General features: G+C 44.8%; 1 protein-coding gene across 4 annotated transcripts in view; it reads right to left on the reverse strand.

The window, feature by feature from the left end:
* The window catches only part of MAGI1 (membrane associated guanylate kinase, WW and PDZ domain containing 1), a 321,908-nt gene extending 297,982 nt beyond the window's left edge, over nucleotides 1-23,926 (reverse strand). For all 4 annotated transcript variants that reach the window (XM_075287478.1, XM_075287479.1, XM_075287477.1 and 1 more), the window contains exon 1: nucleotides 23,249-23,926. In XM_075287478.1, coding sequence (XP_075143579.1) covers nucleotides 23,249-23,549 — 301 coding nt within the window. In that variant the 5' untranslated portion in view covers nucleotides 23,550-23,926. The remainder of the gene's footprint in view (nucleotides 1-23,248) is intronic.
* Between the last annotated feature and the right edge of the window lie 2,353 nt (nucleotides 23,927-26,279).

Here is a 26,279-nt window from a genome sequence, read left to right on the forward strand (position 1 = left end):
TAGAGATGAGCGAACACTGTTCGGATCAGCCGTTCCGAACAGCACGCTCCCATAGAAATGAATGGAAGCACCTGGCACGGCGACTGGCCGCCGGCAAAGTGTACGTACCAGGTGCTTCCATTTATTTCTATGGGAGCATGCTGTTCGGAACGGCTGATCTGAACAGTGTTCGCTCATCTCTAGTTGCATCCAATGATTGACTATGGTGTCACATTGCAATGTATGACGGTCGCAACAAATCCAACACTATAGGATTTTGGTTGCAAGTTGCATCTGACATTTTCTCCATAGACTTCAATGGAAATAACATGCAACTGCGACTGGAACGCTGCATGGCGTGGCGGTTGTTTACAGCCAAATTGCAACAAAAAAGTTGCAGAGGGGTGACATAGACGTTATTAGACTAGTTGTACTATAAAGGCTATTGCACATGGAGGAGTCCTATACATGGATCAAGGCCTCCATGTTATACTACAAGGTCCCTGTACGGGATTTTTGTTGTCGGTGGGGTCACTTGAATAGGAGCAGAGCTGCTTCCCGCCATATACCAGCATCTATAGACAGCTGGATCAGCCGATCGAAGTGGGGCCCGTGAGATGGCCCCCCACTAATCCGAAACCAAAGACCTATCCCGTGGGCCGGTTATCACGTGAGGTTTAAGACGTCCTCTTAATAGTTATTAAAACTGGTGCAAAGAGAAAGTGGAGTATAGCAACCAATCAGACGGAAGCTTTCATTTTCCAAAGTGTCCCTGAAGAATGAGAGGTGGAATCTGATTGGTTGTTATGGGCTGCAGCTTCTATATACCATAGTTACAGCATCAGAAATCTCCCTAATGATTGTTCAATGGCAAATTCTAGTCATTTACAAGCCGTACGATAGGTAGTAATGGCCACATTAAAGCCGGGACGGTATCTGGTTCCTCTGAAAGAAGGAAGAGAACCTAGTCACATGGCGAACACCACCCAAAACTACTGTGGTTCACTTCTGAGAGACGCCCTTTGCATTGCAAAGTTTGTGGTCACTCACCCGCTGAGATTACTGCTCATATGGGCCCAACCTATTGCTAGCTTATCCTTAGGAAAGGTCACCTGTTTCAATTCAGAGTCACGGTGCTACTACAATTACTGGGCCGCCATCATTGTTTATCAGATTGAGCGCCACACCTTTCATAGTGGCTGTGCCTGGTATTACAACTCAGCGCCATCCCCTTAAGAGGTGCAGTACCAAACGCAGCCACTACCAAATAAATACCCGGACATCTACGCAGTGTTCCACCAGGTTTTTACAGCTTCGGCGTCTCAAAAGAAGTGTCGGTGACTTGTGGCGAAAATCTAAGCCCCGTCTTTTTTGCACTATACTCACGCAATGGTTAATGAGGCCAGTGTAATAGCAGAAGATTACCGAGACCGGATGGTGTGGGGTTGTTAGAAAGCAGAGTGGTGATCCCGCTGAGGTAGAAAATTGTAGGATGTGGCAGGATATATGGTTTGTGGTCTTGACTGAGGATATGGCAGTGATACAAGTCAGAAAAACGGTGTGGATATAGTAAATAGATACCGCTATGTGGCGTATGGCTCGGATACAGACTCGGCTGGGAGAAATTTGGGAATCCTACATTCTTCGTTAACCCCTAATGAAAATAATGGGGAATGGATTACGTATAAAAATGTTCTTTGGAGTGAACAGTCATATGGAAATGTTTAAGAATGGCGCAATTATGTCAATTACACACAAACCTTACAGCTGACGTCCGCCCTTCAACACCAAGTTGGGTCCAAGTTTCTCAGTTGAACTTATTATATCTTTATAGCGTTTTTTTCCCTTATACATCGAAACAAGTCTGAATAACTATAGGACGGGAATTTATGAAGACTGGCGTACTGTGCGCCATTTGTAATAAAGTCCCCGTCTGGCGGGAGATACGTTTCTTAGTCATTCAGAAACTGGTACAGAATTTAGGTATCGCACATGCAGCCTTTCTGGGGGTGGGTTAGACTAGGGCTATGTGGCAACTTTGGCCACGAGTCACATTGCGAGCATTGCTTGGTACCCTTGGGGTCACAATGCAACGCCATTTGCCTGAAGGAGGCGCAGGGTGACACAGCCATCTACTGGTTGCGTGATTTTAGTCACCCGGTAGCCTTAGCCATATAGTAAATTTGTTGTGCCGAGGCATTCCCACCCCTGTCCACTTTGGCTTCTGCCCCATAAAAAGTGGAGAGCAGAAGAATAATGTGATGTATCTTTAGTGTAAGAAAGGGCCTTATGCCAAAAATATGCCATGTTTATACCCACCTATGCCAGAAAATTGATGTCGATCGGTTAGTAAATTAGCCCCATAATAAAGTTCTGAGTGCCTGCAGTCACCACAAGGGGGAGCTCCATAGTGTCCAAATTTCTAAACCATAAAAGTATAGTTGCAGAAATTTCTTCAACTATCCCATTCATTACAACATGGCTTGCAGAATTCCATGGACTCGTCACCAAAACGACACCATGGAACTGGTCTTAAGACACAGAAATTTCGGCAACAACTCTGCAGAGTGCACTGGACTAAAGGACCTGTAAAACAATGCAAGAATTGTTGGGGAATGCTTTGCTTAGAATAATTTCCTCATTACTTCCTGGCAGTGAAGAGGTTATTCTGCTGGGAAGGAACATGGCGTAGAGACACAAACCGCAAATGCAAACCCTCGTCCATGGCACCTCTGTTTACTTTGGAGCAGAATATAATGCTGGCCTCTGGTGTAGGAAACTATAGTCCCCGGCCTGGTATGTCTAGTATCGCTGAGAGTGTGAGACTTGTGACACATAGAAACAATGTCACTAAGCCGGTTTTAGGGACACTACAACAACACTTGTAGCGTTCAGAGATCTCAGAATGTTCTTTCTTCAAGATTCTTGGGTGTCAAGGGTTCTTATTGTATTCTATCCGGATAGATCCAGATTTTTACCAAATGCTATCGCACATGAAGCTTCCACGTTCTTCAAAAATATCAACCAAAGAAACTTTCTCCATGACTAGACCATCTAGGCTCATGATCAGAGCAAGCTTCCAGTAGACCTTCTTCTACAACTTTAATAGTTGTTGGCCAAACTCTTGTTCAGCCAACCTGAACTCCCCATACACATGTACGCTCAGTCTGGCACAATCGGGAGAAAATACTTCTACCAGAGGCTAGCCTCCCCTGAAAGCAAAGGACAATTCTACTTTGCCCTGTCACCATCTGTTGGGATAGAGTCCGGAGACCTCCCACGCGCATGGACACCTTTGGGGCCTCAGAGATAAACCAAACCCTTGACCCTTGTAGATGACCTGGTTATTTTAGTCTTGTGTGCGAAGCATTTCTACGTAATACTTTCCTCCACGCACACAGTCCAGTCATGTTTCTACTCCTGGAGCACTGATAGGCTCTGCAAACATTAGCGTTTGGGCTTATCTAAAAGCAGCCTGAGCTTCTCGAAGACCCAACACCAAGTACACGTTGGTTTCTTTGAATGGGTTGTCCAACCATGTCAATTTTTTACAAAAATGCTTACAATTTTAAGTAATACTCCCTTACCATTCCCATTCCACCAGTTCCCAGTCCCCGACAAGTCTCTGTATCCTGGTCTCCAATAATAACTTCTTGATAAATTTATTCGGCCATTGCAATGGTCACCTAACCATGTCAAGATGTCATTGCTGGAGGCCAGAGGCTAGTGGGGGACCAGGAAGTGGTGTAACAAGAGGGGCAAGTGGTAGGACAAGAAATCCATGGATGGACAACCCCTTGAAATAGATCTATTAAAAATGTTACAAACACAGATTTAAAGAGGCCAACCACATTTTCTAGATAAGATGATACTTCCAAGAGAAATCCAACAAGATATTTCGATATTTTGTTACTTGCAGTAGGTGGATTGTGAAGAGGTGATCTAGATCCAGTGCCCTTTTCTAGCCCACATGACAACATATATCAGGGCAGACTACCGTTCAACACCACAACTCTCTGTGGATTGCCTCTGGTATTACAGCTTGGCTTCATTAAAGTAAGTGAGGCTGATCTGCAATACCATCCTCAGCCTGTGGATAGGTGGGGGCACTGTTTAAAGAAAAAAAGTTGGACCTTTTGATTCAGATCAACAAGAACGCCTAAGCCATGGGGTCATTGACCACTCGGTTAAAGAAAAACAAATGCAAATTCTATTGAAGTTTATTGAATTTGACTACACTAAAGGGCCCTTGTCTTACAGATTCTGGAAAACAAAATTCTTAACATAAAAACGAATGTTAATTTAATCATAAAGTGCATCATAAGATTAAGGATAGACGACAAAGAGCATAAACAAAATACCGGGCAAAAAATGTGAGTTACATAAGATCCATAGCGATCCTAGTCAGCGACCGGAGGCCTGAAATGGGTTAAAGTCTGCGAGAGCGAGAGAGAGCGAGAGATAGAGTTTCTATAGAGCCTGACAAATGTAATCTTGTCAAGTTAATATTTAAAAGATTCTTTTTACATTCCGGCAGATGGCAAACAACATTCTCTTCCATCTGAGCGTTAACCCATTGCCAGGCTGACGGTCTGCTGTAGGATCACTGTCATGAGGTGCGAATGTGCGTTATTGACCCGTCCCGTAGACTTATTAAGGATTTATTCATCCGAAGTCAATACTCGCCAGGCTTCTGGTTCCGCTCTGCTTATTTAAAGTTCGCTTTTCTTTTCTCAATTTTTAAAATTCCAAAAACATCGCACTGTTGGAAGTGAACATCTAAAATTCTGGTGTTGGTGGGGTCCCAAAGATTGGATGGTACAAATCATAATGTTATGATATCGCCTAGAGATCCTACTAATATTATAAATGTGAAAGTTTGTATGTTTGTGTGTTTGTATGTTTGTGTGTTTGGATGTTTGTGTGTTTGGATGTTTGTGTGTTTGGATGTTTGTGTGTTTGGATGTTTGTTCCTCAATCACGCAAAAACGGCTGAACGGATTTGAATGAAATTTGGCACATACATAGATTGTAACCTCGATTAAAATATAGGCTTTATCCTTGTAAATGACATGGCTTTATGAGTGTTATGAATTTATGTTCATATACTATATTATACTGCTCTTATCTCAGCTTCTGAGAAAGCCAGGGCTGTTATCTCTCTGTGTAAACACACACTAACTCTCAGTGTTCATGCATTTGCATATTATCTGATCTGCTCCAGGCACTGCAGACAAACTGACATGAGCAAACACCTTCAATCCAAATTGGCAGTTTGCAAGTGCAGCGGCAGGCCAGCCTGAGAGTTGCCGAAACGCCGGAGCATGCGGATCATCAACACCAACAACACGCTCACTATATGACTTTCCAGCGAGCTGCTGAGATGCCGGAACAATCACAGATACAGCGCGAGATATGAATTCAGCAACAGGCCAGCTTGAGAGCTGCCAAAACGCCGAAGCAGGTAGATCATCAACACCAACAACATGCTCATTATATGGCGTCCCAGCGAGCTGCTGAGATGCCAGAACAATCACAGGCACTGTGCTTGGAACAAGTTCAGCAGCAGGACAGTTTGAGAGCTACTGAAACGCCGGAGCAGGCAAACCATCGACGGCAGCAATTTGCTGAATATAGGCGGATCATCCACTCCAACAACCCACAGCCGAAGTCGTGGGCAGAGGCTAGTAGGTTATATAAGGGAAAAAGTCATTAAAGAGGTTGTCCAACAATTTAAAAAAAAAAAAAATTAGACTGGGGAAGTCGAAATTTTTTTAAAAATAAACCATACTCACCTGTACCTGGTGCTCCAGTGTCTCCCAGTGCTGCTCAGTCCTGTTGTTTGTCTTCTCTTGCTGGAAGTCTCCGCTGACTGTGATGTCCCGGGTCCCTTCCCTTAGGGTGCTGATTGGCCTCAGCGATCACGTATGACAGGGTCTTCTGCGCAGGACTGGACCGTGCTGGGAGACACCAGAGCACCGGGGACAGCTGAGTATATTTTATTTTTATTTTTTTCACCTGGATCCTGGACTACCCCTTTAAGGGTAAGGCCACACATAGCAAAATATAGGGTGTGTCTATGTCATAGGGTGGCCCGCTACCATGTATTACTATTAGTCAAGCATTCATTTGAGTAATGGGTAATTTCTAATACTACGTTTCCTTTGCATTGTCTGCTGTAGATATAATACCTGGCTGGTTCTCCTTGACAGATGTTTGCCAGGAGTGCCAGGAACAGAACTTGGGATCGGATGTTGGGCGTTCGCCAACAATGGGGATAGGTGATCTATATTTATGTCACGCAGAACCCCTTTACCAAGTTGTAAAGTTACTTTGTATCGACAGGATAGGCAATAATGTCATGATCAGTGGGACCGATGGGAACCCAACTGATCTCAAGAAAAGAGGCTCCAGTGTTCTCCGAGAGAATGAATGGAGGGCTCATCAAGACATGAGAACTAGATGCCCCATTCCAAAATCAGTGGTAACCCAGTAGTTGAACCTCCACCCACTGATCATGACATCATCCTCTATCGTATTGATAAGGGATAACCCCTTTATGGCTCACATATATCAGTAAACCACTAGGGTTGATCGATCGGGATCGGAAAAAATTGGATTGCGATCACGATTGGAATTCCAATTCCGATCTTTTTAGGCGGGATCGAGGTCTCACGTTAGTTCCCACAATGCTTGGCTACTGGCCAATCATTGAGGGAAAAGCTAACATTAGGGTTGAGCGATCGGGATCGAGAAAGATCGGATACCGATCAGCGATCGAACAAATTTCACGATTGGAATCGGCTGGAAAATGATCGAAAATCGGCTTTTAAAAACGATCCTGAAATCTCAAGCCTATAGACCACCCATATAATTGTAGAATTTCTGTAACTTTCCGCTCTTCTTGAACCATTTTGCAGAAATAAACCTTCATTTGGATGTGCAGGGTGAAGAATTGATTTGCTGCTGTCAAGGCAGAGCTGACAAGGACACTCATACACTTGTGTGCTCCACCGCTGAGGAAACTGCAGGGGAATTTTCTAAAAGTCATTAGAACTCTGAAAGAGTCATAAGATTTATAGCTATATGCAAAGCTTTACAACTAGTTCATCCATAATTATGTATAATTGTAGGAGAGCAATTGTGGGAGGGGGATGGGCACCAACATTACCAGCCAAAAAGGTCTGCAAAGAGATTCAACACGTGCCGGAGGTTTGCACTCAAGGACACACCAAGACATCCAGTCGGATTTTTTTTTTTATCATCTTCCTACTTTATTCCACTACAAATTCACTTCTAATGACACTTTCTCATCTGAGGAAGGTCTGACCTTCACATGCTTTACTCGTGTGCTAAGTGATTTTGGACATATGATGATGAACCCTTCAATCTATCCATCTACATCCGGACCGTTATAGCGCTTATCACCTTAAAGCGGCTTTGCTCTTTTGATCTTGTTTCTCGCTACGGCGTTCACCATATGGGAAAAACATTTTTATAAGTTTGTAGACCTAATGTGTAGGTGTTGGCGTCACTTTTTGCCAAATTCGTCATAGGTCCGTTATTTTGGCGGAGAAAATAAGACAGAGTGCGGAACTCTTGGCTCCGATGAAACATATTTATGACATTTTTTGTTACTGTTAGTATCTATGGCCAATGATCGTATGGTGACAGATGGTTGTCCATTATACCGTCCGTTATTTCTGTCCTTTGCAAGCTCAAAAAGAAGTACAAAATACAACAATTCGGACTGGATAATAACGGACCATTTCCCGTTATGTGTCCCGGGCCGTTACCGATTTCTGCTGGACTGTCAATAGCCCTGTACTGTCAGAAGGGGCGTTCCTAAACGCCCAGCGATGACGCTAAGCTGTGAGGAACGCCCCTTCTGACGGTACAGGGCTATAGACAGTACTGTCAGGAGAGGCGTTCCTCACTGCCCAGCTGACAGTGACTATGGGAAGAATATGCAAATCTGTCTTCCATGATGTAATTAGGAAGTCAGGTGCCTCAGTGTTGCAAACCAATAGAGGGCGCTCAATGGAATGTGCAAGCCTGTCTTCCCTGATGTAATTAGGAAGACAGAATCTCAGTGAACTAGCCCAATAAAGGCTGCTCCCTTTAACATCATGCTCGACCTTCCAAGAGGCCTTTGTTTTGCAATGATGCTGGGATTATTACCAGGTATAGTCTCTCAACCGAGGACGGCCGTTTCGATGTTATTGCATCTTGTCAGCCCGGTGTAGAGAAGACTAACCTGGTAGAGGTGAGAGGCTTAGACAGGGTAAGGGGGGTATCGTCACTCCTTGGGGAGAGACCACCATATCGGTGTGTGGAGACTTATTAAGCCTTTAGCACTCCACTTTGCAAGGGACTATGGGAAGAGTAATGGCACTGATATCTCCAGCCTCGGGGCATATAATGGGAAAGCAGACAGTGCGCTAAATTCAACACACTGTCGGTTATCCCGTTATGTCCTCGGCACTGGAGATATTGGTGCCATTACCGATCTCTGCCTACTGTCATCTGGGAAGTAAGAAACGCCCCTCCTGACAGTACTGTCTATAACCCTGTACTGTCAGAAGGGGCGTTCTTTATCGCCCAGCGATGATGCTAAGCCCCCTCAGTACTAGTCTTTGGATGAGTACAGTCAGACGGAGGTATACTTCACAACTCAGCAAGACTGTCAGGAACGCCCTTCTGACAGTGGGTAGAGATCGGTAACGGCACCGATATCTCCAGCTCCGGGGCACATAACGGGAAAGCAATCACTGCGCTGAATTCAGTCCACTATCGACTTTCTAGCGGTATATAAAACCGCATGTGTCCTGAAGACATAAAAGTTCCTCTTTAAATCTTTCCTAACAACAATTACGTATATAAGTTTTATGGTATATACACGACACCTATATGTAGTGAGAACCTGTCATTCTGATGTATGTACAAGGCTGAAAAATCCTGAGACTATAAAGCCATCCTCAAGAAAACAACCATCTTTGAGATGCGGATGGTAAACAAAGCTCGAAGATCCCTGCAAAAGAAATGTCACAATGTGATGGGATCAGTTGACGAGAATTTACCTGGCTATAAATTAATGAGAATGTCTGTGAGCGGAGAGGAGCGCTCTGGGGTAGGGCCCTGGTGAGCTCAGCCTGCCCCCAAATGCCGTTCTCATGCTCATTAGTCCCAGCTCTGTGTTACTTCTCTTATTAGTCTTGGCTTCTCCAGACTCTTCCTTCAGTCCATCATGACTTCCTGAATGTCTCACACGCTAAGTGTGTCCCTAGATGTTTCCACTCCGACAAGAAATCTCATTCCTAAACCCGAACAGATACAAATACACGTAAGATGGTGAAAAGAAAAGGTACAAACAAGGAAACTGGATGGATACAGAACTTGGCAAAAGTTCTAGGTAAGTTTGGGAAAATGCTGCACAGTAAGAAATCGAAGGGTTAATAGTTACAGTTGCGCCAATTACCACAATGAAGTGAACGAAGAAAAGAGAAATATAAATCCCATCAGTAGTTGGGGTGACCTCTGAGTCCTGGAAGTGACGATACGACCCCCGCAGAGCCCTGATCTCAACATCGTCCAGTCTGTCTGGGAGGACATGAAGAGACAGACGGATTGGACAAGCCTACATCCGCAGAAGATCTGGGCTTAGTTCTCCAAGATGGCGGCGGGAACAACCTCCCTGCCAAAAACTGTCTGCAAATATCAATAAGAACTGATGGAAGGGAAAGGGCAAAGGTCACACCAAATATTGATGGGATTTACATTTCTCTTTACTTCATTTGATTCATTGACAAAAAGAAACTATTAACCCTTTATGGTTACTTTTGCACTTTTTTTCCACGCTAGCCATAAACTTTTGCGCAGTACTGTACATTCGGTTATATTTGCCGATTTTACCAAGTTTATTTCCCAGAATATCATCATATTGAAGATTTTCTGTTTCCTAATATTAGAAGGAGCCTTCAACAAATCTTCACTTTTAGGCTACGCAGTGATTTTGGCCACGACGTCAGATCGCCATGTCGTCATGCGACTCCTTCGGGAATGTGAAGGAACGGAGTCGCATTGTGACCCCAATATCACAGTCACAGTCACGGCACCCTTGGGATTCGCAACGCAACACCACTGGTAAAGGAGTTGCAAAGCAACAGGGCAATTTTTGGTCGTGCAACTAGAAGTCGCCCTAATCGTAATGGCTTGTCGAGGAAATCTGCAGCCAGCCAGAAACGTCTTACAGTCCAGTCCATAGACGGGGACCCCCATGACATCCATTCTCACTGAACAAGGACTGTCTTCCTGAGACAACCTCTTTAACAAGAATAGCTCCATCTATAAATACCCAGCCCAGGGCGCGGACAATGTAGAGTTCATCCCCCCCCCCCCCATTACTTTATCCAGCCATTAATCAGACTCGGCAGATAAAAGGATTGTACAATGTATAGCGCTCAGACTCCGCCATAAATATGCTCGTGCATTGTATGAGATCTCAGTGGGTGGGCATTACATTACAACACAGCTGGGAAGTGGCTGAGGGCGACGCACCCAAACAATGAGACCCGCAATATTTTGCTAATTACTTCAATTTTCTTCCCCCATCTCCCCCCTCCCCATAATTACATGCCTATGCTCCCTAGTTACTGTAAACCTAGGGATGAATAGCACAGATGCACTCTGGCATGCTGCACCATTATGGCGGGGCACTTGACTGACAAAGTATCCAGATTACAGTAGACAAGTTTGGGTAAGATCCAAAGCTTTGCTGTATGCGGACCTTGTACGGCAGCACGGGGAGTATCTATAGGGTTATGATGCTTATGGCACCTCCATGAAGTTTTCGTTCCCTATGGACTCCAATGAACCAAGAATCAGTGGACCTGGCCCATCCTTGTATTATATAAATGGCTATTGAATAAAGTATTGAGCGCCTGCACCTTGTACTGGCAATGACATGCAATCCTAAAAGGAGAGGCCATGATGGGACAAACCCTTTCATAGGAACATGTTGTCTTAAAGGGGTTGTCCTGATATGGACACATCCCCTATCCACAGGACACTACATGGACTAATGGACAAGTTCCTAATAGAAAATATTTTACACCTAGTTTTAATGTTAAAGGATCTGGCAATTTTCACTCTGTCCACTAGGCCTAATAATAGATTGCCACATGCCAATTCTGTACGTTTGCCTCCATCATTGCATCCACTACTGATGATAGATGATCTCAGAACTTATCTCCTACACCAGGGATAGGCAACCATTGGCACTCCAACTATTGTAAAACTATAACTCCCAGCATGCATACTTGTTTTGCTTATTTTGGAACTCCCGTGGAAGTGAATGGGATGTTCGGAGTGCTGAAGGTTGCTGATCCCTGTCCTACATCATCCCAGTGCTTGTCAAAAACTCTCCCATAGACCTCAATGAATCGACTCCACTCTATTGCTGCTGATGACCATGACTATGCTGTAAAGCATATCACTAAATGCTGTTAAAGGGATCCTATAATTTAAACACATTTTTTTCCTCCCTACCATGTCGGAATAGCCTTAAGAAAGGCTATTCGTCTCCTACCTTTAGAGGTCTTCTCCGGCCGCGTTCGCTTGAAATACCAGTTTTCGCCGGTATGCAAATGAGTTCTCTCACAGCACTGGAGGCGGGCCCCAGAGCTCAAACAGTACTGGGGGCATCTTCAATGCTGCAAGAGATGCTTCCATCTTCGTCAGGAATGTCCGCTTCCTGTGTCTTTTTCTGCCACAGGCTTTGAAACTTGTAGGCCTCGGGTAGAGCCGTCTGTGCATGCCCACAGCCACAAGAAAAATGGCCGCTTACACAGTATTGTAAGCGGCCATTCTCTTGTGGCCGGCGAGCATGCGCAGTTGGCTTTGCCCTAGACCCGAGGCCTAGAAGTTTGAAGCCAACCCCCGGAAGAAGACGCGTCAAGACCCCGTTCCTGAAGAAGATGGAGGCGTCGCTGGAGAGTTCTCTCGCAGCATTGGGGACGCCCCCAGTGCTGCGCGAGAACTCATTTGCATACTGGCAAAGAACGGGATTTTTAACGAACGGCGGCCCGGAGGAGACATCTAAAGGTAGGAGACAAATACCCTTGTCAACCAGAAAAAAATGTGTTTCAATGATAGGATCCCTTTAAGAGACAGCACACAGACAGGTGCCAAAACCTCAGTCTTCTTGTCTTGAAGTGTGAAAAACAGATTTGCTTGGGAAAAAAAATCTTGCAAATGACATAGAGAACACATAGCACGTAAAGCAGTACTCTGCCACACAAAATTCCAAAAATAGTAAAAAAAATAACAAGACGAAAAACAAAAATTATTTTGTGACATTGTAAAAAAAAAATTCCATAAATATATATATACTCTTCCATTCTATTGTTTTAATGGAGGTCAAGCAATAAGGTCGTATCATCCATACGCACAGGCCCCGGACATTGGGGACTTGCACCGAGAGGGCGCTAGAAAAAAAACGCATTACTCCGAGCGGCCTGGAAGAGCAATGATGTCTCCAGGATTAGTACCCGATAGTCATTACACGGCTCGGCCAATATATCTCCTTAATGCAATCTTTGCTTTCTGCACCCCCTCTCCATAAAACGACATGGGGGGAGGAGGGGAGGGACGAATTGCTAAGCAACCTTATCCCTGTCGGCTAGTCTCCATCTTCATTGACCGTCCAAGGTATACAATGTTGGGGGAAGTTAATGCACCTTCAATGGAAGGGATGTCAGAAACATTATAGGATTGAACCGTCCATGGGCTGCCGCTATTACCGCCATTACCTTGTTATTTCCGTAAGTGTCTCATACGATGATCGGGATAAATAAGGTTTGGGTGCAAAGTAAAAGCATCAAAAGGAGAATAATCATAAAATCGGTCACCCGTGAATACAAAACACCGAAATACAGAATAATATCTGACCTTATCTCTGGTTAGTAGGAGGAAGTTATGTGGCGTTCTTAAGGCTCCTAGCTTGAGGAACCACAGGAACTGCATGATCATGACCTAGGGCCACTACCATTAGACATCCCATAGTTATCCCATAGTCATAGTGTGTGACACCCGTTATCCACTGTGGGAAGTGAAATTTGCACTTGAGAAAGGGTTCCTTTTTAACCCGAAATGCGTTGTGCTGTACTGTGTTTATTACAATAAAGTTTCTCTTATTTACATGATCGATCCCCGACCCTTTATGCACGACCTCTGAGCGCGGATCCTACGCTCTCCCTGTTGCTATGTCAGGTCCGGAAATGGAAACCCAATCCCCTTAAAAAGTGGTTACCCGCAGAAACTCGCAGATCCCATAGACTATAATGGGGTCTGACTGGTTTCTGTCCAAAAAGTGCGGAGAGAAAATTTCCGCTTGCAAGATTTTTCCACCACATTTTTCAAGTAGAATGGGGGACGGAATCCCCGAATGGCGATCAAACGCAAATATGAACCCGGCCTAAGTGTCCATTAATGTTTGTTTTAACAGACGACCGTGTCTGTTACAATCCATCATACGTCCAGTAGCCATAGACATTGATGTTAAAAAGTAACGAGCACTTCACATCCGACATAAGGCCTGGTTCACCTTTGCGCATGGGTTTCCACATTGGGAGTCTGCTTGGGGACTCCCCAAATAGAAATGTAATCTGCAAAAAAAAGTGGTTTCCATACGAAACTCACGGACCTCATAGATTGTAGTGGGGTCCATGTGGTTTCATATGAAAAATGCAGAGAGAAAAGTGCAGCTTGCAGCGTCAAAGGTGGGCAAGGGGGGAGAATCAATTATCAACATTTATGTCAGAAATTTGGCATAATTGAAGTGAGAAATGGCGCACACATCTACAATAGTGATACATGTAACAAAGGTATGATGTTATCACTGCACTGTGTTGGGGGGGCTGAAGGTGCAATGCCTAACACACAGCAGAGAGGACCTGTCTCATGCTCCGCCCCCTCAGGTCCTGCACAGGGTATCCCTTTATCCTCGATGACCAGAATCCACAACGTTCTTTTCTCGAAAACAAGATAAACTCGATTTTGCAGCGGTCTCTTGTACGGCGTGCTGGATTTTCACATAAACTGCCAGCTCTACAATGGCGCACTGGGTACGTTGTTTCATATGGCAAACAATAACATTCACAACGTTCCTACTCTGAAATTCCTCGGTTATGTAAGCGAAACTTCTTTGTCAAGTGCCTTAATGGATTTTCTTTAACCCTTTATAATATTCTTCCCTGTAACAGTATGGGCTTTTGTTACTTTGAATACGTATACTAGACTACAGAGAAAAGGTCAATTGTCCAGCGGCCTACCCCACATATTGGATCGCTGACCGATGTTGTTGGCTAATGTTATGTCTAACGTAATCTAGCCCCATATAACATAGCCTAGAGTTATTCTTCCCGACTCTCCTCATAAACATGTATGTTCAGTTCTGCCAAGTGTGCATGTGTTCTGAATGGGGAGAGGGGAGTAAGAAGCTGCTTGACACCACTAGGGGCAGTCAATTACAGAATCCCTGCTTCACTATAGGCTGCGGTTCATTTTAAACTCCTTTCTGACAGTGGAAGGCTGTGTATCATCCATTTTCTCACTCCAGTGCACCAGAGGGCCGAGGGAATACATTTATAATCAGACAGGAGATAAAAGAGATCTATCCAGCCTTAATGTAGTGAGGTTGACCTGTGGGCCCCTCCTGGCTTCTGGTCCACTGCGACTACTATAGTTACACCAGTGCTTTGTCGTATGAATAAGCTCTTAATGGGGCTATCCAGGGTCCGAGGCCTTGCCAATCTTAACTTGCTCTATATGTGTTAAATAATGGGTGAAGTTAAAGGGATTCTATCATTAAAATTGTATTTTTTTTTAGATGTCTACTCCGGGCTGCCGTTCGGTAGAAATCCTGGTTTTCGTTGGTATGCAAATGAGTTCTCTTGCCACACAGGGGGCGGGCCCCAGTGCTCAAACAGCACTGGGGGCGTCCCCAATGCTGCGAGAGAACTCTCCACCGACGCCTTCATCTTCGTCTGGAACGGCCTCTCATCGCTTCTTCTTCCTGTGTTCAAAACTTCTAGGCCTCGGGCAAAGCCAACTGCACATACCCGCCAGCCACAAGAAAATGGCCGCTTACACACAAATATAAGCGGCCATTTTCTTGTGGCCGACGGGCATGCACAGTTTGAACCCAGCGCTGAAAGAGAAGCCGTTCCAGACAAAGATGGAGGCGGTGCTGGAGAGTTCTCTTGCAGGATTGGGGACGCCCCCAGTGCTGTCTGAGCGCTGGGGCCCGCCCCCAGTGCTGTGAGAGAAATCATTTACATACCTGCGAAAACCAGGATTTCTACCGGTCCGGAAAAGACATCTAAAGGTAGAAGAAGAATAGCCTTTCTTAAGGCTATTCCGACGTGGTAGGCAGAAAAAATATAATTTTAATGAAAGAATCCCTTTAATAGGTTGGAATGGCCATCTATAGTATAACCCCCTACCACGTTTTTAATCCTTGGACCTTCACAATCCTTGCTCTGGCCCTTCCTTGACAACTCTGTCTACTTCCTGTGTTTTGCTCTAGGTTTCTGTGTTCCTGTACAAAGTCTAGCCTGTGAATACTGATACACGATGCCCTTTTCACCTGCCGAGGGGTGTGCTTCGTCCAATATCACATTCCAGCTGTAGAAATCCCGCTCCTTTTCTGTTCACACGGAGAAACCCGAGGACTTACAAAGATGAGCCGAATCTACACTAATTACCTCGGAGTTCCAGGAGCAGAATGTAACAAAGACGCAACTCTGAAAAAGGACGGTTAACCAAACTGACACCGAGAAAATAATGATATCTAATTATGGAGCCAAGGACACAATTATTCTTCAGACTCGCTGGGGACTCTTGTTTCCGTCTCCGTCAGTAACATCAATATGTTTTCTTTTTTTTTTTCCATAAAATAGTTTCATGAAGTGACGGGGAGCAGCACAGAGCGGCCATTGTTAGCACCATAGCCCCAGGAGAGGACTTGCAAGATGAGGAGACGAATGCAATAGTGACCACATCAAAAGACATCAGTTACAGGCCCAGGCTGTGAAACCACAAGAACGGCTTCCAAAAACATAGCCGAGTATCTGCTCCGGTTTATCTTACAATGTCCAACAATCTCACAGTGGATAGAAACCTCATAGTCCAGGCTCAGGTTCCCATTTATTACACTCTATGAATTACATTACTTTCCTTTGTCCCTCCTAACAAAAGTTCAACAGATCTGTCACCGGAATCCAGTATAGGACCCCGCAGATAGATTAGGGTCACCTGAATCAAACGCCGTTTCCCCCTTGTGAATCGCTCCCTCCATTGCTGAGATATTGCCATTTTTATCAATACCTAAATGAGCAACCACGGCATCTCTTTGGAGCAACTGCAATGCCGGAGTTGCTCCAAAGATCTCATCTGGATATTAACAAAAACAATGATATCTTGGTAATGGAGGCAGCGATTCGCAAGGAGAAAACACTGTTTGATTCAGGTGACCCCTAACCTATCAATCTGCAGGGGGATATTCTGGAATCATTGACTTTTACATACCGGGCACCCAAGATTTGTTCACGTTGGACTATCCCATATTTGTGTGAGCATAAACTGATCACAGGATAATCTGAGACTGGAAACTCTAACAACCAGTTCTAATCAGTATAATCTGGAAGGTATGTTGTTTACCTGCAGTGCCCCCACAGGTGAAATTAAGAATTACATAGTTCCCATTTAAGCCTATGGGTTGTTGGTTCCTCCACAGTAAGAGATATTGTATTCAGTCGCTTAAAAGAAGAGGGTCATGAATGGTGGACGCCTCTCAAATGTTATATACTGATAATTATTGCCAAATATGGACCACTGTGGTAAAATAGGCTTATAGTCTAAGATCTAGGTTGACCACCAGATAGAGGATTGATATCGATCATTAAAATTGACTGGATAATATAAGAATTAGACCTTCAATAGTGTATCTGGCCAACAGCTATTCCTCGAAACTCCCTCATACACGTGCATGCTTGGTTCAGCCAAGTGTGAATGTATTGTCAATGGAATAAATGGAATAACGGTCTGTCAGACACCTCCAGTGGTGACCTTCTTCTATTTGAATAGAAGGATCAGGTGCTAAAATTCTACATGTCCATTCTTTCCCTCCTCAACATCATGGACAGTCGGAGACCTCACGTTGGTCAGACGATATTGGTGAATTTCACAAGTTTTCTCTTTTATCTGTATTACTGTCCTCCATGGACTGTGATCCTGTTGTGACAGATGGGCGCTTAACCCTAAACCTGAAATACAAGTCAATCCAATGTAAAGAGGAATGTGAAACCCAACGTACACTGTATATATGTGCCAAAGTTCCCCAAGCATGGCAGGATTTTAGGGGGTTTTCAGGATAATGTAAGTAGATAAATGACATAACCTTATAATCCATAGATTCCTAATGTAACACACAATCAAGGGTAATGTGACATGAGAAGTTGTTTCACTTCTGCTTTTAACAGCTGAGAGTTTGCCACATTGTATTATGTCTAGACAGGTCAATGTCAGCTGAGGATAGTAGCTATAGGGGGTCCTGCAGTCACTACCAGACCCTGGACCATAAGGGGGCCCCGAAGGTCCCTCTACTATGTAAAATATCACATTATTCTGAATGTCACAAGGTAGGTAGGGGCCACAATACAGATTTAGCCAGGGGCGGATCCAAGGCCGGGCGAGCTGGGCAACCGCCCGGGGCCCCGCGGCGCGGCCCTAACAAAACGGTCCTGGTCGGCGGGAGGTATGTCCCAATTTCAACTCATCGCCGATGAGCTGAATACATAGATGTTTAAAGCAGGAGCTGTCACAGATCAGCTCCTGCTTTAACGCTGCTCTCCTGCATTTGTAGCCGCGATGTGATGACGTCACATCGCGCCTACAACTATGTGTAAGTGTAAGTGGGGTTTTTGTGTTAAAGGTGGAACATAATGTAGGGGGCCTATGAAACTGGGGGCAGATGAGGGAGGGGGAGAACGGCATGACACTGGGGCAGATGAAGGGGGGGAGAACGGCATGACACTGGGGCAGATGAAGGGGGGGAGAACGGCATGACACTGCGGCAGATGAAGGGGGGGGAGAATGGCATGACACTGGGGCAGAGACGGGAGGACATGAAACTGGGGACAGAGATGGAGGGGGGGACATGAAACTAGGGGCAGATGAAGGGTGTATATGAAACTGGGGGAGAGATGGAGGGGAGACATATAATTACAGGTGACTATAGGAGTATTATACATAGAGAACAAGGCCTATCGGTATACGCTGGTATCCTGTAGATCAAGGATATCCATGGCGAACGTAATACTAGTAACAAGTTGGGGGATGGGAGGGTCGTTATACAAAGGGACATTACATAGCGCTGCTGACCTAGAGGGGTGACATGGCTTAGCCTGGGGGGACCCCCTGTAGGACTGAACTATGATAATGGTTCAGGACTATAAAAATAGGGGTTCAAGGAAATTGCTCCATCTATAGCTATATTTAAGGTGGAAGAGCAGGTGACTGTTCAGCATTATAAGTGCACTGTACTGTTTTTCTGTGGTATTTTTTATCTTCGTTTTGCAACTTACAGACAATCCCCTGAAAATGGCGACCTGCAAAATTGCATTACCTGTCAACTGCTTGTTGTGCTATCTCACGCTAGGTTCACACAATCATCGGGGGTTTGGCGTCCTGGTTCGTGGACGCCAACATAGCATGACGGACCCCATTGACTATAATAGGGTCTGTCAGGTGAAGGCGACACATAAATAAGTTGAAGACTCTGAATGGAGACTTGGACACAGAGGTGAACGTAACCTGAGGCCTAATGAATGAGGTTGTAGGTAGGAGAGGCCTTTAGGTGTTAATTAGGAACGAGATAATGAGATTTAGAAACTGCTTATCTGGCCTGGAGCTGTCAAATGGTAAATATCCTGCAATAGCTCTAAGGCCTGATTCACACAGTGCAGTTCTAGTGAGGTTTTAGGCCAAAATCAGGGAGGAAGACTAAATGAGGAGGGGAGATATAAAGAATAAAGACAGTCACATACTACAGATTTTTAATTTTATGTATTTTCAGTATTAATTCACGTGACGTTTCCTCAGATCTGCGCCATTTCTTTTATTACAGTTATGAAATCCCATTCACTTATGTTGCCCTATACTTCATGCAAGGGACACCTGACGCTAGTCTGACATCTGCCTAAACTGCTGCCCAAACACCCGCCAGAGAGTGAAGAACAATGTCCAATGACTAGGGTTGAGCGATCGGGAAAGATGGGATCCCGATCGGTGATCGAGCAAATTTCGCGATCGGGAAAATGATCGAAAATCGGATTTTAAAAACGATCCTGAAATCTCAAGATCGGCTCAACCCTACCCCTGACCCAACATGGCCATACGCCTTTGCTACACAGTGACTTTGGCTGAGACACCCAACGACGAGTCTTGGCAAAAGTCGCCTTAAAGAGGGGTTAGGCCTAGTTTCATGATCAGTTATCTAAAACCTGAGGATCAACATTTTTTCCCAAAAAAATAGCACTATAGAAGAACATGGAAGTGGTAAGAAGTCCCATGCGTTAGATATCGGGAGGCAACTCTATGTGTGGCCAATGTAGGCCTAGGCCCGTCTCACACGTTTGCCTTTCATGTTACAGATGAATCTACTGAATCCTATCGTACAGTCTGGGCCGAACACCATGGAAGACATTTATAAAATTGTCTAAATGAAAAACCCATAGCAAACAGAAAACTACCCATAGCAACCACTTTTCCATAGCCATCAATTATCAATTCGTATTCTGCTCTTGAAAAATGAAAGCTGCTCTATGATTGGCCGCTATGACCAACAATTTAGTTTTTTGTCAAATTTGCCCCTGTACTTCAAAGGCAACTTCAGAAATATGTGGTTGATATATGTTCACCATCATACGGTCAACTCCATTTGGGCTGCACATGACAGGGGTAGTATCATGATTCAAAAGCAGATAGTTATGGCAATCACCCAGCAGCACAGAGGATTTCAGAAGTGTATTGATCTTGAAGGAGGAACGGGAGGGAATTCATTAAGAACGGAGTTTCCTTTAGCAGTCTTAATCCATTCCTGTGCTGGAGAAGGATGGGCTAGAGTTATTAAAAGGCTATGAACACTTAGGCCTCATGTACATGGCCAAATGTGCAGGCCAAGGGGGGGATGAATTTATAGGCTAATACACTCAGATGACATCCCAGTGTCGTCCGATTGCCTTCTACCCCTATGGACTTCAATGGGGGGTTGCATTCCCATAGATAGGATCTGCTTTATTATCATCAGAATAGAGTATCAGACCCCCCATTGGAACAGCCTCAACCTGCACACTCGGTCATGTGCATGTAGCCTTATTCTGGTTAATAGCAGAAGGTCCCGATCTACACCAGCCAAGGACTATAGCAGATTCCAGCCATAACTCACGTCAGTTTTATGATGCGCCAAAGATGCATCACTTTTACCCCAGTTTGCTGGCATAGATCTACATTGAAAAGGGGGCGAAAACTGCAAAAACAGGAACGATGTCAAATAAACCTCTCTATACATATACAACAAAAAGGAATGTAAACATCTCCTCGACCCCTTACGTGACACCGTCATGGACGTCAGATCAGGTTACGGCGCTGTGCGGTATTTACTTAAGGCACAAACCGGTTCAATGTCAAGTACACAAAATAAGTGCAAGCTCTTGGAACCAGTTTTTCTATTGTATATTGTATCCGCCGCACAAGACGCCCATTGTCATGGCAGCATGAAGTGGCGGAGCTCATGTACCGGTGACACACACTCCTAATCTGGATGTCCCCAGGCTGACAAAATACTTGGTGTGACTCATGTACTATGGGCGGTGTCACAGGTGAGCTCCGTCTGTAATGTGCAGGCAACAAATATTGACACAAAAAACTTCACCGCTGTGTCAAGGTAAAAGATCACGTGCCACAATGTTATAGGCCGGGGATGTAAATTTTAATGTAGTTTGTACATAAAAAACATTTAAAGTATAGCACCCCCTAGTGGCAGGGCAGAGAGTGACAAAAGCATCATGTATAATGGTGTGAGGGATAAAGAAGCAAAAAAAGCAAGTACCCCTCTATGATACCAATATACCCTATAACCTCATATACATAGAGATGGATTATCTTTGAAAGTTCCGTTTTTTTAGGAATATCTGTTTCAGGAAACGCTACACCATGCCGGCCTACCTTGGCACCCAATACAACATGTTAGGGCTCTGAGAAAGTTAAGTACCAATCACCCAACTTTCCAAGAAGCAGATAATACTGACAAGTGATTGATTCAATGACCCATGCGTTCCGTTTTACCCATTTAAAGGGATATGATTTTTGCCATTGTCCATGTCATGTATGAATCCTCGGTGACTAGTCGCAGCCCTGTAACCATCCATCCTGCTGATGCCGCTTGCTCAGGTCCTTGTCACATCTCACCCGGTGCCTGCATATCTCACCTGCTAGTGTGAGCAATGTGCGGAATGTGTGGCGGGAAAGATATTTTTATCATTGCACAGTGCTGAGCACACTGCTATAATCCACCGGCATGGAAGACAATGAAACCGGTGACTAGCATTGGATTTACACCAACATCAAGTATCCGAAACACTCCAATAAAAGGTATCATCAGAGTAAGAGACAATGGTAGGGTGTGATGCAAATGATCTGCATACTGTATACAGTCACACTCAATATGAATACATGTAGCAGAGCTGGATTTGGTATTTAAAGGGAAAGTCCTCTTTGGGCCACCTCCTCCTTTATATGTCCTAATATACTTATAGTGGGGTTTCCCTGCTTAGGATTTCCCTATTAGTCAATGTACAGAGTGGACCATGCCTATTGATTTCAATGGGTATCCAATAATATTTCGCAGTATAATAACACTTTATAGTTGTGCTGTGTTATTGTCACGTTTAACCACAAACCACCTCAATTTGGCAACGACTACAGAAGAAACCTGCAGTGTTCCCATGCTTCATCTGTACAACATGCGAACATGTGCCTTGCGGACTGTGACAACAGAAAACACAACCAAACACGTAAAGCTAAATCACCAAATGAGCTCTGCTACATCCCTATACAACGCTTATTATGTATTGTTGGTACAATGACAACACTTAAAAAGTTTTGTCAACCTTATCAGCACTTTGCACTGTGATCACCATTTACATAGGACTGCAGGTAATCCTAGGGGCCTTTTCATGGGGTATGACAAGTGACTGTGAGGGTCAGATTGTTGATGGGACAAATCTTAGTAAGTGATATGTACACCCCTATGCTCAGGACCCCCCATGATCTTAGCAATATATTTGGAATATTAGGGCTACAGGGCGACTTTGGATGCAACTAAAGCTCGCCCTGTCGCCCTGCTACTCTTTTGCTAATGTAAGTGAATGGGGTCACATTACGACCTCAAGGGTGCTACAACGTCTAGTTGCAAAAAGATCAAGCACTGCAGGGTTTTTTTGCAACTAGAGGTCACAGTCGCAGCCGCCCAGGGGTCGCAATCCGACTCTATTCACTTACATTAGTAGTCGCAGGCCAACACAGCCATCTTTAGTCACAACCTAATACAATACGTGATGTCGCAGTCGCAATTTAACACCATGAATTCTTTGTCAGGTGACATGTCAATGTGTATCCATAACCTTAACTACTGGCCTGGTATATTGTAAAAGTCACCTCCACAAATCGTAGTGGGTGACCATACACCCCTAGCCTCAGGACCGGTGAGGGACCCCCCCATGAGATTAATATGGTATAATTGGAAATGTACCTTTAAATGACAACCTGCACCCAACAACATGCGTATACAACCCTTATACTGTATTCACAATGTAGAGAACTCAAAAAGTTTTGTCAACCCTGTAAGTCCATTCCACCATGATATAATTTACATAGGACTGTAAACCTGTAAGGACAACATTGATTGTGAAGGTCCCACCACTAGGACCCCCCTGAGCCACAAGCTTTAGTGAGGGGCCAGCAATGCACCTTATGGTAAGGATCAGTGATCTCAGGAATATGCCTTTAAGTGACACACTCAGCTCAGCTACATTTGTACACAGATAGATATAATACCCTTATTAACCCTTTATTGACTCCATACAAGACACTAAGCACTTACATGGGGGTGACAGTTAGGGTTCAGGAAGGGGGGGGGGATTTGACATACCTTGCCTGACAGCTGTGATGGGGACCTGCTCCCCACAGATCCTCACCATGTCCAGCACGTCGTATCTGGGTAGTCCTGACACCGGGACCCCGGCCACCTCCAGCAGCAGCTCCCCTCCCTGTAGTTTCCCCTCTCCAGAGCAAGAGATGAGGGAGTCCTCCACCTCCCCCAGATAGAGGAACTCTCCATACTCCGCGCCCCCCAGCACCGGCAGCCGGACCTCCCCCGCGGAGCCCCGGCTCACCGCGCACTGGATCACCCTGCTCGTCCAGTGGTTCTTCTTCTGGATCACTTTGGCCATAGTGATCAGCAGTAGCCGGTGACTAGAACAAGCTGATCGTGTACAGTAACCATAGGAAGCCCGGGCATAGACGGAACAAGTGTCAACTGCAACTTTCCTCCAGGTGACAGTTCACACTCAGGTCATCGCTGCTGCAACTTTGTATCCAAATCCTCGCGGCAACTTTGTATCCAGATCCTCGCGGCAACTTTGTATCCAGACCCTTATCCAGCGATCCCCCAGCCCCAGATCACAGCCATCCTGTTATTCCATCCACAAAACTTTCCCAGATCCTGTGGCTGCAGATAGGAAGAGACTTGCTGCGGCTATTTCCTCACTGCCTGCTGCTGCTGCGGCTCCTTTAAAGAGATACAAAGGTTCATTCCATCCTGTCCCAATGATCCATACACAGCAATGGGAACTGGCACGCATGCGCACTGGCCCGCACCTCTCCCTCCCCATTTACACACACACTATACACACACCACCAGCAGCAGTAGCAGCCTCCCCTCCCCTCCAGGACAAGGCACACACAGGTCCTGCTGCAGCAGCACAGGGGTGCACAGACTTTATAGATTGACCTGGAGTGATAAAAACTCATTGATCAAAGTGATTCATGCACCAGGAAAAGATGAAAAATGATAAACTCCTGGAGAAATCATTAAGATTAATATAGAAAGGGGAAGCCATTGCTGCAGGGGGATTGATTTTTTTAATCTGAGGTCTAATGAGTTAAAGAAAGAAAGAGCTGCTGCAGAAGCTCTTGGACTGTGCAGAAACAAAAATGCATTTACAGTCCTGGCAAAGTGAGTGAGATATTATTGTATCCTGTCCCCATATTGCAACGTTTCCAAAAACCATGCACGTTTTTGAAGAACGCGGCATGTAAATTTTGCATGCCATTTTCCTGGGGGGGGGGGGGGGGGGGGGGAATGCAAAACGCGTGAGATTTTTACATAATGTTTTTTAGGCTCCAGTCCCATTTTTTTTACATTCGTATAGCAGATCCGTTTAGGGCACGTTACGGAAACGCTGCTTTGTTGTTGCAGATTTTGTTGCGTTTTTCGAGCCGGAGCCACGAATGGCTACAAAAGGAATGGGGGATATAGAGGAAGTTTTTATATTTCTCCCTTCTGCTCAATCTATTCCTGGCTTTGGCTGAAAAAAACAAAAAAAAGTTGCGTTTCAGCAACGTGGGGCTTTAGCCTACTAGTTCCAAAAACCAGATGCAAACAGAGAGCGATTCAGATGTGAATAGGGCCTGAGCTGTGTTTGGCTATGCGTGGTCTTACCTGGAAGGTCGATCTGAAGAGAGGTAATAATATAATATAATATAATATAATATAATATATGGAATTGGAATGTATGTGTAGGAGTGTTCATAATAAACATGACTAATATTATTATAACAAACATGTATCAATAATAACAATATGACTGTAATACAAATGATATCATAACAATAGGTAAGGTTGGGCTGCGTGCTGATCCATCACCTGCAACTTTATATCCAATTTTCTGCAATTTAGGGCAAGATCCAGATTTTGAAGGTAAAATGTTTAAAATCCCATTGGCTCACATGTACTACGGTATTATGGTTACAAGACACGTAATTGTGGCTCATGTTTGGCGCAGTGTGACGCATCTTGGTGCAGCTAGTTTGGGCCAGACATGTGGGTGTGGCTTCTTAGAAAAAGGAGGCATGGCTTAAATACACTAAAATGTGGCAAAATTGTGTCGTAGAAATTCACCCAGGACACCCGCTCTTCAGCTTTTTGAATCCATGACGTCCATATGTTTGCCAATGATGTCACGTTCATCATGGTACAACAGCAGCTCAGTCCCAATCAAGCGAATGGGGCTGAGTTGCAATACCAAGCATAGCCACTATTTGATGTATGGCACTGTGCTTGAAGCACTCCACAGAACACTGCAACTACTTTGACCAGCTGATCTATAGGGGTCCAGGATGTTAGACTCCCCCCCCAACCAATCACATATTGATGACCTATCAAGTCATGCAAAAAAATAAATGTTTTAGAACATAGAAATAAAAAAAAAATAGGAAAGAGTTAAAAACAGGTATCTGCACCGTGTTATAGACGCCTATAACTAGGTAACAATGATGTGTTGTCGTCTCCAGACCAGAATTGTTACTACGCTGTGTTCCGTCTATTCTCGGTTTTGTTTATTGTGTCAGCTGAGAAACTTTACACCATCTGAATCCTGTGAGACAACGCTCGAAATATTAGTGTTGAGTATGCAGATATGTGCAGTGTGTGATATGTGTGTGGTGTGTGATATGTGTGTAGTGTGTGATGTGTTCAGTGTGTGATATGTGTGTAGTGTGTGATGTGTTCAGTGTGTGATATGTGTGCAGTGTGTGATGTGTGTAGTGTTTGATATGTGTGCAGTGTGTGATATGTGTGTAGTGTGTGATATGTGTGCAGTGTGTGATGTGTGTGCAGTGTGCGATATGTGTGTGGTATGTGTGCGGTGTGTGATATGTGTGCGGTGTGTGGTATGTGTGCAGTGTGCGATATGTGTGCAGTGTGCGATATGTGTGTGGTGATGTGTGCGGTGTGCGATATGTGTGCAGTGTGCGATATGTGTGCAGTGTGTGCGGTGTGTGATATGTGTGCGGTGTGTGGTATGTGTGCGGTGTGCGATATGTGTGCGGTATGTGTGCAGTGTGCGATATGTGTGCGGTGTGCGATATGTGTGCGGTGTGCGATATGTGTGCAGTGTGTG

The sequence above is a fragment of the Leptodactylus fuscus genome, chromosome 9, assembly GCF_031893055.1.
Source record: "Leptodactylus fuscus isolate aLepFus1 chromosome 9, aLepFus1.hap2, whole genome shotgun sequence".
Lineage (NCBI taxonomy): Eukaryota > Metazoa > Chordata > Amphibia > Anura > Leptodactylidae > Leptodactylus > Leptodactylus fuscus.